Consider the following 18433-nt stretch of genomic DNA (forward strand, 5'->3'; position numbering starts at 1 on the left):
TGTGTGTGTAGTGGTTGCTGTGTGTGTGTGTAGTGGTTGCTGTGTGTGTGTAGTGGTTGCTGTGTGTGTGTAGTGGTTGCTGTGTGTAGTGGTTGCTGTGTGTGTAGTGGTTGCTGTCTGTGTGTGTGTAGTGGTTTCTGTGTGTGTGTAGTGGTTGCTGTGTGTGTGTGTAGTAGTTGCTGTGTGTGTGTGTAGTGGTTGCTGTGTGTGTGTGTGTAGTGGTTGCTGTGTGTGTGTGTGTAGGGGTTTCTGTGTGTGTAGTAGTTGCTGTGTGTGTGTGTAATAGTTGCTGTGTGTGTGTAGTGGTTGCTGTGTGTAGTGGTTGCTGTGTGTGTGTAGTGGTTGCTGTGTGTGTGTGTAGTGGTTGCTGTGTGTGTGTAGTGGTTGCTGTGTGTGTGTGTAGTAGTTGCTGTGTGTGTGTGTAGTAGTTGCTGTGTGTGTGTGTAGTAGTTGCTGTGTGTGTGTGTGGAGTAGTTGCTGTGTGTGTGTGTAGTAGTTGCTGTGTGTGTGTGGAGTGGTTGCTGTGTGTGTGTGTAGTGATTGCTGTGTGTGTGTGTAGGGGTTGCTGTGTGTGTGTGTAGTGGTTGCTGTGTGTGTGTAGTGGTTGCTGTGTGTGTAGTGGTTGCTGTGTGTGTGTGTGTAGGGGTCGCTGTGTGTGTAGGGGTCGCTGTGTGTGTGTTGACTCTTATTCTTCACCGATGCAAATCCAACGTCTTTGCTGCTCACAGCTCGGAGAAGGGAAGTTAGAAGGTAAACGAAACTAAAGTTTTAAGGAAAACTTTGGTTGTTAAAAGCTCACAACGGCATATTTCTTTAACAACTACAACAACGACAATACTACAACAACAAGACTACTACAACAACAGAAAGACAACAACTGCAACAAGAAGCTCACATACCGTGCTCACCTCGCCGTGCTGTACATTGAAACTATTTCTCACCGTACGTAGCACACCGTAACTAAGTCTTAGTATATGGGCAGTGTTAGTCTGTGGGTAGTGTTAGTCTATGTGCAGTGCTAGTCAATGGGTGGTGTTAGTCTATGGGTAGTGTTAGTGTATGGGTAGTGTTAGTGTATGGGCAGTGCTAGTCAATGGGCAGTGCTGGTCTATGGGTAGTGTTAGTGTATGGGTAGTGTTAGTCTTTGGGCAGTGTTAGTGTATGGGCAGTGTTAGTCTATGAGTAGTGTTAGTCTATGGGTAGTGTTAGTCTTTGGGCAGTGTTAGTCTATGGGTAGTGTTAGTGTATGGGCAGTGCTAGTCTATGGGTAGTGTTAGTGTATGGGCAGTGTTAGTCTATGTATGGACAGTGTTAGTCTATAGACAGTGTTAGTCTATGGGTAGTGATAGTGTATGGGCAGTGTTAGTCTATGAGTAGTGTTAGTCTATAGGCAGTGTTAGTCTATGGGCAGTGTTAGTCTATGGACAGTGTTGAGTCTATGGGCAATGTTAGTCTACGGGCAGTGTTAGTCTACGGGCAGTGTTGAGTCTATGGGTAGTGTTAGTCTATGGGTAGTGTTAGTCTATGGGTAGTGTTAGTCTATGGGTAGTGTTAGTCTATGGGTAGTGCTCGTCTATGGCCAGTGTTAGTCTATGGGTAGTGTTAGTCTACGGGCAGTGTTAAGTCTATGGGCAGTGTTAGTCTATGGGTAGTGTTAAGCTATGGGCAGTGTTAGTCTATGGGTAGTGTTAGTCTATGGGTAGTGCTCGTCTATGGCCAGTGTTAGTCTATGGGTAGTGTTAGTCTATGGGCAGTGTTAGTCTATGGCCAGTGTTAGTCTATGGGCAGTGTTAGTCTATGGGCAGTGTTAGTCTATGGGCAGTGTTAGTCTACGGGCAGTGTTGAGTCTATGGGCAGTGTTAGTCTATGGGCAGTGTCAGTCTATGGGCAGTGTTAGTCTATGGGTAGTGTTAGTCTATGGGCAGTGTTAGGCTATGGCCAGTGTTAGTCTATTGGCAGTATGTATGTACGTTGAACCTCTTTCTCACCGTACGCAGCCAACAGTTGTCTCATTGAAAGTGCGGTGGTGGTGTTATTATTATCATCTACGGTGTCGTGTTGCGTCTACTTGAACCACGCCGCGGCATGGTGAGGTGAATTGTCTCGAATGGGGGGTTAAGTGGTCGTTTGTAGCGCTGCGAACCCCTGGCGACCGAGTTCGATTGCTGGCTCCACGGCCACCGACACGTTCCTGACGAGAATCTAAACCGGTCTAGGGCCCTCCTCTAGGTCGACTCAGCCTGAAATGAGTTACCTGGTGCGGTGGTAAACATCGCCAGTCGGAGTGCAAAAGGGCGTGGTGCTGGCCACCCACGCCCTCGTGTGCCACGGTGCCGGCAGCCTTCAAAGACGCTGCTGCTGCTACCCGCGACTGCAGCCCCTCACCTCAACGATCTGTTAAAGCTACACGGAAGATCTCGGCACTTGCAGTTCTTGATGCGTGCGGTGAGTGTCTATATTAGATGTTTTTACTACTTTATTACTCGAGTTATAATTCGTCTGTCTCGGGGTGGGTTGCAGAATCTTTGTCTGTGAGTGTCGGATAATTCTAGATTTGAAGCTTTCGTGACTGCTAATGATTCATATTCTTGGGTTTTTTCGGTAAAGTCACGTAGGTAAAAAAATATAAATTAATAAAAGTAAAATTAAAATAAAATAAAAATCACGACGTTTCGGGGGCAACACAAGCTTCCGTCTTCAGGTGGAACCGTCACAGCACGCTTGCTGTATCACATTTACTTGATACAGCAAGCGTGGAACCGTCACAGCACGCTTGCTGTATCACATTTACTTGATACAGCAAGCGTGGAACCGTCACAGCACGCTTGCTGTATCACATTTACTTGATACAGCAAGCGTGCTGTGACGGTTCCACCTGAAGACGGAAGCTTGTGTTGCCTCCGAAACATCGTGATTTTTTTTTCTTTTACTTTTATTACTTTTTATTTTTTTACCTACGTGACTTTACCGAAAAAATCCAAGAATAAGTGTCGGATAAGTTGCGAGTCTCCGTCTGCGCACGCACTCGCACGGATTGCAGTTTCAATCCACTCCACCAAGCCCAGTGCACTTGTCCCCGCAGCCTGTGAGACAGTGCGCCTTTGTCTTTGTGAGTGGTGGCGCAGTGGTGAGCGCGCACTGCTGCTGCTGCTGCTGATGCTACGAACCCCGGGCAGTCTGAGTTTGATTCCCGCTCATTGCCAAATATATCTATGTATGTGTGTATGTTGAACTTCTTTTTGCATCATTCGTAGCCAACCGTGTGAATCCGTGGGTGTCTGTGGGTCTCTGTGTGTCTCTATGGGTGTCTCTGGGTCTCTATGGGTCTGGGTGTCTGTGGGTCTCTGTGTCTCTATGGGTGTCTCTTGGTGTCTATATGGGTCTGGGTGTCTGTGGGTCTCTGTGTCTCTATGGGTGTCTCTGGGTCTCTATGGGTCTGGGTGTCTGTGGGTCTCTGTGTGTCTCTATGGGTGTTTCTGGGTCTCTATGGGTCTAGGTGTCTGTGGGTCTCTGTGTGTCTCTATGGGTGTCTCTGGGTCTCTATGGGTCTGGGTGTCTGTGGGTCTCTGTGTGTCTCTATGGGTGTTTCTGGGTTTCTATGGGTCTGGGTGTCTGTGGGTCTCTGTGTGTCTCTATGGGTGTCTCTTGGTGTCTCTATGGGTCTGGGTGTCTGTGGGTCTCTGTGTGTCTCTATGGGTGTCTCTGAGTCTCTATGGGTCTGGGTATCTGTGGGTCTCTGTGTGTCCCTATGGGTGTCTCTGGGTCTCTATGGGTCTGGGTGTCTGTGGGTCTCTGTGTGTCTCTATGGGTGTCTCTGGGTCTCTATGGGTCTGGGTGTCTGTGGGTCTCTGTGTGTCTCTATGGGTGTCTCTGGGTTTCTATGGGTCTGGGTGTCTGTGGGTCTCGGTGTGTCTCTATGGGTGTCTCTTGGTGTCTCTATGGGTCTGGGTGTCTGTGGGTCTCTGTGTCTCTATGGGTGTCTCTGGGTCTCTATGGGTCTGGGTGTCTGTGGGTCTCTGTGTGTCTCTATGGGTGTCTCTTGGTGTCTCTATGGGTCTGGGTGTCTGTGGGTCTCTGTGTGTCTCTATGGGCGTCTCTTGGTGTCTCTATGGGTCTGGGTGTCTGTGGGTCTCTGTGTGTCTCTATGGGTGTTTCTGGGTTTCTATGGGTCTGGGTGTCTGTGGGTCTCTGTGTGTCTCTATGGGTGTCTCTTGGTGTCTCTATGGGTCTGGGTGTCTGTGGGTCTCTGTGTGTCTCTATGGGTGTCTCTTGGTGTCTCTATGGGTCTGGGTGTCTGTGGGTCTCTGTGTGACTCTATGGATGTCTCTGGGTCTCTATGGGTCTAGGTCTACTCAGCCTTAACTCTGAGCGTGTACACATCGATTAGTTGGGAAGACAAAGATGGCCGGGCGTGTTTCCTCGCCAAACCACGGACACTGTGCACAGCGACCTTAACAGGTGCTCACTGACATCACCGCTCACTCCTGCAGCCTACTTGGCCAGATTCCTGTGGTTCGGCAGCTCGTTTTCAGGAAAATCAAAAAGTTAAATCAAGAATTACAAGAAATGACGTACGCTGCTGCACACGTGATCCCTTGGGGCCGTCCATAAATGACGTCATGCACCTAGGGGGCGGGGGTCAGACATTTTTGACGATATGTGACGAGGGGGGGGGGGGGTTGAGAAATGTGACGTCACATCAAAATGGGGGGAGGGGGGGTAACCCAAATGCGTATGGGGGGGTCTCCTGACAATGCACGGGGGGGGGGGGGGAGCCTCGATAATAATAATGCAGCCGGCGATGGACTATGTGTTTGCTTAAACACGTTTATATTATTGATCATCAATGGATGGCCCCAATTGGAGCGGATCGCGCTGCTCTGCGCTACGAACCTTACGACCCGGGGTTCGATTCCCACTCACGACCAACACCAGTGACGATTATCTGAACCGGTCTTGGGCCTCTCCTAGGTCGACTCAGCCTCAAATGAGTACCTGGTGAGATGTGTAGACATCGCCACTAGGGAGACAAAGGCGGCCGGGTGTGGTGTTCAACCACCCCCTCGTTTGCCGTACCCGCCTTTATAGGTGCTCGCTAACAGCACTTGTCCCTACAGTCTGTTAAGGCTATACGGGGGATCTTTGTATTTGCCTTTATTGATGAATACATTGTGGGGAGCGGTAGTGTGGAAGCGGTTAGCTTCGAATCTGAGTCCCGCTCACAGCCACCAACATCAGTAGCGATAGCGATTATTGGAACCCGTTCTGGTGCCTCTCCCTAGGTCGCCTCAGCCTCAAATGAGTAGCTGGTGCAGTGGTGCGTAAAACCATCGCCGCTGGGGAGACAAAGGCGGCCGGGTGTGGTGCTGGCCACCCACCCCCTCGTGTGCCGCAGTGCCGGTAGCCTTCATAGGTGCTGCTACTCGCTACGAACAGCACTCGCCCCAACAGTCTGTTATACGGGGGGATCTCTGTATTTGTACACATTAAAGATAATAATTTTACCAAGTATAAGTCCACTGAGCAAGAAGCGACCCGGCCATCACGAATGATCGCTCCAGGAAGTGGCTTATCACGTGGAAACTTACGGCGGCCAAGTGCTCTTTTAATTTCGATGACAGAATGCATGCTGAAGCTGGGAGTGGGGGCGAACAAAATTTAGTTTGAAGAAATTAGTGTGTGTGTGTAGTATGCATGTTGAACTTCTTTGGCACCGTGCGTAGCCAACCGGGCTAACCTGTGGGTCTCTATGGGTGTCTCTAAGTGTCTCTGTGGGTCTCTGTATATGTATCATGCAGAGGTGTAAAAAGTACTCAAAAATGTTACTCAAGTGAAAGTACAAGTACTGAGGGAAAATTTTACTCAATTAAAAGTAAAAGTATCTGGCTAGAATCTTACTTGAGTAAAAGTAAAAAAGTACCACATTAAAATTGTACTTGAGTATTAAATAAGTAAAAGTAACAGCAAGAATGAAAACTAGAGATTCTTGTTTAAGCTTTTAATCTCAAAAACATTAAATGAAATGCAAATAATGTTTTATCCTGCTTTAGAACTGTTTGTATTTAATTATAAAACTATAAGTCTATCTAATGCCAGTATGCAACATGCTACTCAAAGTTGTAAAACCTCAGATTTAACTTAAGCAGAAGCTGATTTTCAAAATTGTGAGTGTCAAGCCTAGCTCTTTTGGGGCTGAAAAGCAATCCTGCAGTGCTGAAAAGCCTCTCACAGGCAGCCGATGCAGGAAGAGGTGTATTAGTCTTGATAGAGAGGCTGCAAATAGCAGGGAACGTGAGCAGAGACTCCCTGGTGTCTGAAACACAGGCCAGATATCCATCCAACTCTTTGCTGGCTTCATGTGTTGTCGGTTTCAAAGAAGCGAAAAAATCTTCATCATCAGATGAACTGTTGGCCAATTCCTTATTGTGGTCCAAAGGCTCCAGATGCACTCTGATGTAGTCCATGCCTACAAGCAGAGTGAGCAGACACAAAGAAAGGTTTGGTTGAGGGGCTTCTGACTGGGAACAAATTTTATGGATTTTGTCATTAACTACATTTACGTGCAGTCATCTACATCTAAATGTCTAAAATCATGCAAATCCATTATTTTAGCATAAATTCTAACAGCATTTCCAAGCCACATATGATACGAGAGTTTTGTTTCAAGAAACACTGAGGGATAACTACAACCTGCTGCAAGAATACTATACATGAATATTCATATTGAGATCACAGCCAAAGATCGGATCATAATATTCCTAAAAAGTTCAAAAAAAAATATTGGTATGGATCAAATGTTGCCCAGATTAGAATTTCTTCAAGTGTATGTTGCTTGCATTCATTTACCTCGTTTTATGAGGTTTCATCATTTGTCCAAGAGGTCCGAAATTTAGGGAGAAGGATGGCAGCTGCGATGATCTCAGGATCTTCAAACATATGCTTGAATCGTGTTTTGATTCCTTGTTGTAGGGCATCCACAAGTGGGTCACAGTACCTGAGAGAATGGTGGAGTCGCTGAAGTTTAAGCTTAACTGATGGACACTAGGCAGCAGCCACCCCAGCTGTGTATTCGTTTCCGCTTGCAAGATGTCGAGTACTTTTGCAACTGGACGCATTGTGTTGGCCCACTCTGTCAAGAACAGCATTTCTGCTGGATTAAACCTACAGGAGAAATCGGCATAATCAAAGAGTATACAACAACAACCCACATTTGTTAACATCAATAGAGGGGAAAAACACTTACATTGGAACCTCAAGAGAGGTGCATATATTCCTAAGTGCGCCTTCTCCTGCTTCTTTGCAAATTTGAAGAATTCTGTCAACAGCCATAAAAGTTGAATTCCACCGCATTTGGTTTGGCCTTAAAAGCTGAAGCCTGCTTTCTGCTTCAACAGCTTCAGCTGCTAGAGCCGATCGGCTGCTTTTATTCCATAAAGCTTGGCATTTGCCAAAGACAGTTCTGTAGAGTTTCTTGTAGTGTTCATTTGAGAGAGCTTTTTGGGCATCAACGCTTGAGACTAGGTTAAGTAAGTGACATGCACACTTTTGATGTTTTGGTAGCTGGAATTCGAAGCCATCGTCTTGGTCCAGGACTCGAGAGGCATCTTGGAATTCCACACCATCACTTCCCTCACCACAGCCTTCAGAATCAGTGTCATCACTTTCACACCTTCTTGTCTCAGTCTCGATATCATTGTTTTCCACACCAAAAACTCTGAAAGCCTTCAGAAAGTTGGAACCACTGTCTGTGGTTGTGCAAACAACCTTGTCACGTATTTCATACTCTGAGTGGATATCATTCATAGCACTGGCCACTACCTCAAAAGTATGAGAGCCCATTAATCTTTTGCAGGCAAGTGCAGCGGAATGTCTTTCAAGACATCAGGGTTGATCCAGTGAGCAGTTACACCAATGAATGACTTTGTACGTGCAGTCCAACAATCCGTTGTGGTTGCAATCCATTCAACTTCACTCATGGCAGCAGTCACTTTCTGTTTCATGATCAGAGCAGCTTCAGCTATCTTGGAGCGTAAAGTAGGCCTTGTAATGACAGAAATGCCAGGCTGCAGTGTACTAATCAGCTCTTTAAATGATGGCAGATCAACAGTGCTGAAAGGATGAAGTCCTTGAATGATGTACCTTAATATAGCTTTGTTCACAGTGACTGGAGACACGTGTTTGACTGGGAAAACTGAGTCAACTTTCAGTTGCTTACTGCTGGAAGCATGGGTGGAGGTCCCGATCTTTATCTTCTGTGCTGTCAATTTAGAGTAGTTTTTGAGGTGATTTGGGTGCATTCTCTGTAAAAACAACAACTAAATATTTATATTCAATATAAATGTACCAATTACACATACGCTCTCCGATTACAGCATTAATAGAACTGACATTTGCATCCAATTGCACACTTTATAATGTTAAATACTTTTTGATTTTAGAAATACAGTAGCATTTAGTGACTATCAAACATTAATTTTATTTCTGATTATATTGAAAAAAAAAACAGGACTGTAAGGCTGACATGACAGGGTGAATTGATTTAATTACATTAGTTTTGACGGTAACACTTTACAATAAGGTTCGTTAGTTAACTACATTAGTTAACATGAACTAATAATGAACTGCACGTATACAGCATTTATTAATCTTTGTTCATGTTAATTTCAACATTTACTAATACTTTATTAAAATCTTGTTAACATTAGTTCATTCACTGTGAACTAACATGAACAAACAATGAACAGCTGTATTTTTATTAACTAACGTTAACAAAGATTAACAGATACAGTTACAAATGTATTTCTCATGGTTAGTTAATGTTAGTTAATACATTAACTAATGAACCTTATTGTAAAGTGTTACCGTTTTGACAATACATGTTTGGTAATTATAAAAAAAAAACATTTCTCGCTTGGTTTTCTTGTGTTGTGCATGAATTCAAACACAATGAGAGCACGGAACGATAATGATGATTCAAAACAATACTGCTATAGGCGCCAAATTTCCCGTGGACCTAACGTTACCATAGCAAATAATTTACAGACAATTACAAATGCATTTTAGCATTTTATTACGTGAGCCTTATATTGTCAGTCGCATGCATTAGTGAAAATAGGCCCTCTACACATATAAAAGGTGCGCCGTCAAGGTCAAAACATGCACACAAAAAAAAACTATCAGTAAAACAAAATACTTAACGTACTTACCTCAATATGCTTCCTTAAGTTTGATGGCGGACTTTTGAAGGCCGATATTTCCTTATTAAGTGGGAGACAAAGGACACATTTCATCTTGAATTATTCCTTATTAATACCACTAAAAGAAAAGAATTCGCTAAGATACGGCCACGGGTGCTCTTGATCCTGTGGCTGATTTTGGACTGTGCTCGCAGCTGACTCACGTTCTTCCTCCATTTTCTTCCACTGATTGACTGTTCTAATTTCTCTAATTTCCAGGTCAAGGTGCTGTGCATTGTGGTAATAGATGTGACATATCGTCACTTCCAAAGGACCAATGAACATGTCTGACCAATTTCATGTAATGTGAAAACGATTTTCATAGGCAGAATAAATAACATTTAAATTAAACTGGGCATCAATTGGTTTGGTAATAGCAAGGGAAAATAGAATGAAGTGATCTCCAAAAAATAAGTACTTTTTGACTGTAAATTAAATTGTAAGGAGTAAAAAGTACTTTTTTTTCAACAAAAAATGTAATTAAGTAAAAGTAAAAGTATTGATTTTTATTCGTACTCAAGTAAAGTAAAATCCCCAAAAATAATACTTAAGTATAGTAATCAAGTAAAATTACTCAAGTACTTTACACCTCTGTATGTAAGTACGCATGTTGAACTTCTTTCACACCTTACGTAGCCAAACAGTGCGTGCTAATGGGAGGTGCGTGGGAAGGACAACAAACGCAACACAAGAAGTCGTTCTAAAGAAATGAGTTTGCAATCGAGGTAATTTAAAAGTGCACAGCTCCAGCGGCTCCCTAATGTCAGAAGGAAGAGCGTTCCAGACGGCTGCAGAAGCGCGGTGCAGTGACCATCTTTGTTCGATGGTTAGCCAAAAGCCGCTGCTGCCAGGATGACCGGAGTTTACGTGGTGATGGTTTATGCTCTTTAACGAGCTCACCATTGGTTTGTTGTTCATTTGTGGCGAGCACTTTGTGTGTGTAATGAGTGCGACTTCAATGTATTCGTTTGGTACCCGGAAGCCAATGCAGCTTGGCGAGTACTGACTGGACACGGTATTGGATCTTCTGCGGGAACTAAACACATATTGGTTGTCACTGTCACACGACGAACATCACTCCCAATATAGACCACTGAGGGGGGAGATAATTGCTGCCCTCCGCTATGGGAGACAGAGAGAGCTCATTGCAAAACATTCCTGTGGTAACTCTGTGGTCTCCGCTTCTGCAGGTCCATTCTAGAATAATAACAACGCCACGAAGGGCCTGGAGGAGGCACTGCCTCTGTGAGAGTTCCCCAATAGATTCTGCCTCTCGTGCTGCGATGGTGATTTAGCACAACATGGAGAGAGGAAATCAAACATTGGCAGGAAAATAATGGAAATCACTACGAATCTCAATGGGGAGCATGGCCATAGGAAACATTTAAATTAAGGACGTCTCAATGCTATCAAGGAAAATGTAAACCTCAAAGTGGTGGGACCTGGTAAGAATAAACGTGCATTTTACTGATACATTTCGTCTTGTTTCTCACAGCAGCATCGTCAGTTGTCTACGATGGTTACGAATCGGTCTGCACTGGTGGCAGTATTTGTGGGTAAGTACTGGACAGCTCTTCAGCATGCTAATATTTATTTACATTTATTGGAGGAATCCAATAAGCTATGAAGCTCTTTTTCACAGATAGTCCAGTAAGGGCACGGGGACAGAACGTTACAACAACAGACACAAAACAAAAACACGATAGGAGTGCAAAATATAGGAAAGGTAAACAAATCACGATTTAAAGCTTTCGTGACTGCAGGGATTCATCTTCTTGGTTCTTTCATTCTACATGACTTTACCGAAAGAACCAAGAAGGTAAACAAATCACTTAGAACAAAAAAATATAATTATTTAAATTTACCAGGCAAAGCCCACTGAGCGAGGTGGCTCTTATTCAGAAGCGACTTGGCTATCACAAATGACAGCTCTAACGAAGTAGCTTATGGCGTGGACATTTATAGCAGCCAAATACTGTAAACGCATTAGGATGATTCTAAATGTCGAGGGAATAAGCAGATGACCCGGAGAAAAATCCACGCGACCACCATGGAGATAGAGAGACATGCAAACTCCAAATATACAGCAGCAGGCTTCGGGGTCGCGATCGAACTCACAATCTCCTTACCAGGCAAAGCAGTTAACGTCTTCCCACCGTTACAACTAGCTTCATCAGGCGACAGCCAGATTTGTGGAGAAGTCCACCTGGATTAGGCTGTCGCCTGATGAAGTTAGTTGTAATTACTGGCGAAACGTCGTACTCAGATTGTAAATGTTGTGGCTTGGCTCTCCAACACACCGGTGTGCTGTACTAGTGACGAAGTGGCCACGTTCTATTCTTAGGTTTTTTCGGTAAAGTCACGTTGGTGACTTTACCGAAAAAAAACCTAAGAATATGAATCCTTGCAGTCACGAAAGCTTCAAATCTAGAATTGGCCACGTTCTGTTTACGTGGCAACCCTTACTGGTTGGCTGTGTCAGATGGTGGCGGGTTTTAAAGACACATTTATATATTTACGCGATCTAACCCAAAAAAAACCTCTTATGGAATATATTGGTCGCGAAAGCCTACGTGTTAAACTATGTTACATTTCTAGATTTGAAGTTTTCATGACTGCAAGGATCCATACTCTTTAGTTCTTTCGGTAAAGTCACGTAGATGAAAAATTAAATAAAAAATTAAAAACATTTTAAAAAATGTTAATATTTTTTTTCATCTACATGACACCATATGTAGCCAGCAATGCTAATCGTATGTGCAGGGGGAGGACATAACTCAACACAAAAATCAGTTTTAAAGAAATTAGTCCTCAATGTAGTATAGAGGTGTAGTGTATAGTAGTTTATAGTGTAGTGTATAATAGTGTCGTGTATAGTGAAGTGTGAACTTTTTTCCCAATGTGCGTAGCCAACCGTGCTAATCGGAGGTGCGAGGGAAGAGCAACAAATTAAACACATCAACAAGCATGATAATAGGTTTTTCCCCTTTTTTTCTGGCAAAAAAATTGGTGTTAAGATACTCTTTGGTTCTTTCGGTAAAGTCACGTAGGTAGAAAAATACTAGATCACGACGTTTCGATCGCAACACAAGCAATCGTCATCAGGTGGGACAACCACAGCATGAAAAAACTGCTGAAGTAGGCGAGAGAGCTGCCGTGGCACGAGGTTATATAGGCCTCCGCAGTAGGGGGGGGAGAGAGGGGGCGGGGCAGAAAGTGGACCCCGCGGCAGCACTTGGAGAGATCTGAGAGATCGAAACGTCGTGATCTATTATTTTTCTACCTACGTGACTTTACCGAAAGAACCAAAGAGTATGGATTTCTGCAGTCACCAAAGCTTCAAATCAAGGTGTTAAGATGTTAAAACACCAAACTGAAACCTTTTACAAGAAATCATGTCAGCATTAACCAAAATTCTTGTGGTCAGAGTGCAAACAAAAAACATACTCTGATAATACATGCATTGTCCTTGAAACTGATTGGTCTAACCCAGAGACAGCTTTTTTTTAGCCTTCTCTCAAACGGTGTCGCTACCTCGGAACAATTCTCATTCTTTTTCACTCGTTGCTTGCGTTTTCAGTGTCTGTGTTCACAGGACCTGCCCACTTTGCCGCTCTGAACGTGAGGACGGAGACCGAGGTTCAAATCACAGAGGGATCCGTGGCCCTGCTCTTCTGCTCCTTTGACTGCAGCCCCAACAGTGACAAGGCCACGACTGTAGAGTGGTCTCGAGTATCTGACGGCTCAAAGGTGATGGGATTTTCTTCCTGAAATGTAAATTTAAACTATTTGAAAATATATATTGGTAAGGCCAACTGAGTTTGCAGAAGTGACCTGGCCACAAATGAAAGCTCAACGACATGGCTTATCATCATGTATACATTTAAAGCAGGCAAATACTCTAGATATGGGGGAGAGAGAGCACACAAACTCCAAGATCAAACCAACGGCCTCCTGCATACCAGGCGAAGGAGTTAATATTTCCTATCCACCATAGCACCCCCATTAATCATACTGCCATTGCTCAGAGTGGTTTGAAGCCTTTATCCAGCAGGGGATAGAAAGCTGTAACCCTGTTTTACATGCTTCCTGAGCACAGGCCCCAAAGGCCCGAATGCCATGAGCTAGCTAATGTAAGTGCATTGTTGATGGTGTAAATTGGAGCAGTATTATTTTAAGGATTATGGGACAGATATACAATAGGAGAGAAATCCAAAGTAGACCAGTGTGAGGAAAGAACAGAAAAGGGAGGGGATTTGTGCTTACATACATTTAATTTATTTCGCACCATATGTAGCCAACCACGCTAAACACAAAAAGCAGTTCTAAAGAAATGAATTGTCAATCTAGAAGATTTAAAAGTGCATATGTGGGGGCTGAGGCTCCCCTCCTCCTCTCCCCCTTCCTCCTCTCCTCCTTCCCGCCGGGCTGCCGCCGATTGGGTGATCGGACTCCCCGCACCAGCGTCCTCTCTGTGGGGCATGACTCGTGGCTGGCTCTCCACCGCCTCGCATTATCCTGACTCCATCCCCCGCGTAAACCACCACTCACGGTGTGGTGGCTGCATGCACGCACACAACCATACCTGCTGCTCACCACGTGCACACGCAGCCACCCGTACCTGCTGCGGTGGCTGCGTGCACGCGCATGCCTGCTCAGGTTGCTTGCCCCGACTTGCGCTCCCACGAAATCTTCTTCCCTCCGCCTTGGCGTCAAGAGCGTAGGTACACGTATGAGTGCAAGTCCCGGGCACACGATGATCGAATCAATGGCAATATTCGCGCATTGCACCGCTGAGCGTTAACGTCGTTACGCTGACACACTGCGTAAAACGCGTGTCGCTATGCGGACACACTGTGTAAAATGCGCTGAGTAAACCCACACGCGAGCGCAAGCACCGGGCACAACGACGATCGGATTGATGATAATATTCGCGTGTTAATCAGCCGTACCAAACACGCACGGCGAGCGCAAGCACGCGGGCGCAGTTACTAAATTACTACCCGCGCTGCCTCACGCACACACACATAAATCACATGGCATCATTGCTCTGTGCTAAACTTTATTACTGGCTCGCCTGAAGAAAAACCCTGCATGACCCGGAGCAAAATATTCAGTGAGCAGCTTCCCACCTATCTCTATCCAACCCCTCGGGGAACCCTCGCGCTATTCCTCACCCCTCGGACATTCTCACGGTATCCCACGGATGCGATGGGAGTGGGAGGGACGAGGGTCCGAGAGGTCTCTGCCTGGGTGGAGTTGTAGCTGCACTCGCCAGCATCTCTTGGACGCTCGAGCGGCTGGGAGTCCGACTGGGTAGCTGGCTGACTGGAGGAGAACTGCCTAACATATCTCCTTTTCCCTCCTTTTATCTCTTCTCAATTCAAAAATCCCTGGCCAAGTTGTGTTGCCCTCCCAGCCAATCCGGCCCAACCTTCCCACCTGCGCAGGGCTGGGCAGCGAGCGATACCCTGCTGGCCAATCGGGCGCCTACCTGGCGTGTGGCTTTCACTTGCTTCACAATTCGTTGTTTACGTGCCCGTCGTTTTCCTCCCACTTGCTTCCTAACCCATTGTCTTTGTGTCCGTCCTCCCTCCCGTACTTTTGGTTGAGATTTTTAGCTTTAGCCAGCTCACTAGGTGTTTTGCTCTCCGCACGGCCCTATTCCCCTGTGTTCAGTGCATTTTAATTGCGGTTGCTCGGTGAGCTCGCCGTGGCCATACAATTTTAAGTTAATCCACAAGGCCGCAGTGCAATTTGGCCTGGGGGGGGGTCTGCCAATTTCCTGGCACTGGGAAACCGTGGGACATCCCCACGAGGGGGCCCTCGGGTAAAAACCCAGGGTGCCAGGTGACCCCCCCACGAGACCCTACATGGGTGTATGTGTGTGTTTAGAGGTGGTGTGCGTGTGTTCGTGTGGGGGGTTGCGAGGGGATAGCAGTGCTGGCAGAGTTGCTCTGTTGCTGCGGCACCACATAGCCCCGGGTTGACTGGAGCACCTCGCCTGGGCCGCCCCCACGAGGTAGCGCCACGGGTCTGTGGGACTCGACCGGCCCTCGTTGCCGGTCTCATGGGTGGTGGCTCCGTTTTCTGGGGCTCCCGTGGTGGTCTCCTTCTCCACTCCAAAGGCTCCTCCCATCCCTCGTCATCTGCGGGCTGGGGAGCAAACTCAGGGGCAGAGGGGGTTAGGGGCCACCGCCCCCACTGCCTCCGGGCCGGGCCAGGGCCTCCCGGGGGCTGGGGTTCCACGGGGCCCATATACGGTGCAAAGCCCCCAGGTATGGGGGGCATGGGGATCCCGGGATTTCGGGGTACCGACCGGCAGGGGTCTCTCTCGCCGGGGCTGCCCTCCATGGTTTTAATCGGAGGACGTTGACCACAGTCTCTCGGCCCCTCTACCCGCCCTGGATCAGCATCGTCCAGGGTGAGATCTGCCACACCACGGTCCAGGGCCCACGCCAGTAGGTGGTCAGCTTCCCCACCTGTCCAGCCCCTACACGCGAGGTGTGCAGCCACACCTTAGAGCCCGCCGAGTAGAAGGGGGGCTCCATACGGGGTCGGGCGCCCTACTCTTGCCGCTGATGTGCGGCCTCCCCCTGTTGGTAGGCCCAGCCACGGCCCCCTCGTAGGGTCCTCATCAGTTGCTCCACGGGCTGGCTCCCTTCCTCCGATTGTGGTGGGGGAACGCCGAACAGCAGATCTGCGGGTAGGCGAGACTCACGACCAAACATCATTAGGAACGGGGTCTGTCCCGTAGATGTGTGTACTGTGGTGGCGTAGGCGAACAGGGCATAGGGGAGGTGTTCGTCCCAATCCTGTTGATTGGTGGCCACCATACATTTGAGCTTCCCGGCTAAGATCTGGTTCATACGCTACACCATACCATTCACCTGGGGGTGGTATGCCGTAGTTCAGGTCCTTCTGGATTCTTGAACTCCCGGCACAGTGCCTGAAATAGCTCTGCCTCAAACTCACTACCCTGGTCAGTAATGACTCTTTCGGGGATCCCATGTTTAAGCACGTAATGCTCCACAAATGCCAGGGCGACCACAAGGGCTGTTTTGTTGGGGATGGCCGCCGCCACTGGATAGAGCGTGAAATTTTCCCCGGTACGAGGATATACCAGTTGCCTTGGTGGGATCGTGGGAATGGCCCCTGTAGGTCAATCCCGACTAGCTGGTTCACCCGGCTGACGCGGAACGGCCTACACTGCTGGCAAACGCGGCAGCCCTGTACCCAGGTGGCCACGTCTTGCGCCAATTTGAGACAAAGATACTGGCGACGCAGGCTTTTCCTGGGCGGTAACACAGATGCACCCCAGCTGCCCGGCTTTGGTTAGTTCCCACACCACCCCATTCTTCACACACAACCGGGCATACAAACCACTCCAGGGTCCCTGTAGGGCGACCCTTTCTTCCCGCAGGGCCGCCTCACCCGCCGCCAGGTCCGGGTCCCGCTGCTGGGTCTGTTTCAGCTGCTCGTCATCCAGACCCGGGAATGCACAGCCGACGTCCTTTTGGATCCGACCGGGCGGGGCTGAGCGGTCTGTCAGAAAGACAGCGTTCTTCACCTGAGGACGGTTGCTTGCGTTGTGGCCGAAACGTCGTGAGAATTATTTTATTATGTTTTATTTTTATTATTTTATTATTTCCATTCTACGTGACTTTACCAAAAGAACCAAGAAGATGAATCCCTGCAGTCACGAAAGCTTTAAATCGAAAATTAGATACTGTTTCCATTGCAAGCCCCGCATCACCAACTCCATCAACCACTGGAATGTCGCCGGCGCATTAGTGAGTCCGAACGGGAGTACTTGGAACTCGAACAGTCCCATTGGGTGGTAAATGCGGTCTTTGGCCGATCCTCCTCCGCCATCTCCACCTGTCAGTACCCGGACGCTAGATCGAGGGTGGAAAAATACCGCGCCCTCGTGTCATCGATGCGGGGGATGGGGAAGGCGTCGCCGAGGGTAACTGTGTTCAACTTTCGATAATCAAGGCAAAACCGGGCCGAACCAACCTTTTTCGTCACCCGTATAACCGGGGCAGACCAGGGACTCGCTGAGGGCTGGATTATGTTATCGCGGAGCATATCCACGACTGCCTCTTTAATCTGGGCCCGTTCAGGTGCACCCACTCGGTATGCGGGGTGTTTAATGGGTCGGGCAGCACCTGTGTCAATTTGGTGCTTAACGAGGTTTGTCCAGCCCACATCAGAATCGTGCTCACTGAACAAGTCAGCGTACTCCCGCAATAACCCACACAGCTGATCGGCCTCCCCCTTGGGTAAATCTGCCCAGGGTACATGTAGTGCATCAAGCAGGGGGAAGACCTCGGCTCTGGGAGTCGGGCCGACTCGCCAGGCCAGGTCCTGGTTGTCCTCGGAGCGGCAGGGGTCCTCAGCCCACAGGGCAAACACTGAGTTGTTAGAGTGGCGTGTGTGTAGGGGGTGTACTGTGGCCACCGTGGTGCGCCGTTGCAGCATTGCCGAGGTACTGTGGGGGATAAATACCCGCGTAAACAGTCGGCTCCCATCCGCGTTAACTAGCGTGGCGGGACCCCACAACCCCGTACCGTGCCACCAACTCCGGGTGAGGAGTCAGCATTACCTCAATTCCAGACACCCATCCATCAGATTCACCATGGAAGTGGAGAAAGATGGTAAACTACCATTCTTGGATATTCTGTTTGAGAAGAGACCTGACGGATCCTTGGGACATTCTGTCTACAGAAAAGCCACCCACACAGATTCCTACTTGAAACCGGATTCCCACCACTACCCATCTCAAAAGAATTCTCTCATCAAAACGCTATACCACAGAGATCATGGCATTTCTGACCAACACCACCTGGCCAGTGAATTAAGACACGTACATCGGGCCCTCAGGATGAACGGATACTCTGACCGCACTATCCGCCAAGCTGTTTCTCTCACCATACAGAAACAGCCACATGAAACTCCGATCAAAACTATCACGTTGCCATACATAGCAGGCGTGACCAAAAATATCTCCAAAATTCTAAACAAACATAAGATCCAAGTCCGATTCAGTAGAGTGCATAAAATCCGTGATCTGATTCCATCTGTGAAGGATGTCTTTCCTGACTTACAGTACCCTGGAGTCTACAAACTGAGTTGCAGTTGTGGTGATTGCTACATTGGAGAAACGAAACGTCATGTTTCTGATTGTGTCCGCG

The 18433-nt window shown here is 47.4% G+C and overlaps 1 protein-coding gene across 2 annotated transcripts in view; it reads left to right on the forward strand.

The window, feature by feature from the left end:
* The first annotated feature begins 2005 nt into the window (after positions 1-2005).
* Positions 2006-18433, forward strand: part of LOC133362379 (V-set and immunoglobulin domain-containing protein 1-like) — a 66070-nt gene continuing 49642 nt past the window's right edge. Inside the window, exons 1-3 of one of the 2 annotated variants that reach the window (XM_061581311.1) lie at positions 2006-2445; positions 10735-10792; positions 12817-12986. In XM_061581311.1, coding sequence (XP_061437295.1) covers positions 2437-2445; positions 10735-10792; positions 12817-12986 — 237 coding nt within the window. In that variant the 5' untranslated portion in view covers positions 2006-2436. Of the gene's footprint in view, positions 2446-10731; positions 10793-12816; positions 12987-18433 lie in introns of both variants that reach the window. The other variant, XM_061581310.1, reaches the window with a different exon arrangement.

Source organism: Lethenteron reissneri, unplaced genomic scaffold, assembly GCF_015708825.2.
Source record: "Lethenteron reissneri isolate LAM-NWPU_2019-01 unplaced genomic scaffold, ASM1570882v1 scaffold_146, whole genome shotgun sequence".
Taxonomy (NCBI): domain Eukaryota; kingdom Metazoa; phylum Chordata; class Hyperoartia; order Petromyzontiformes; family Petromyzontidae; genus Lethenteron; species Lethenteron reissneri.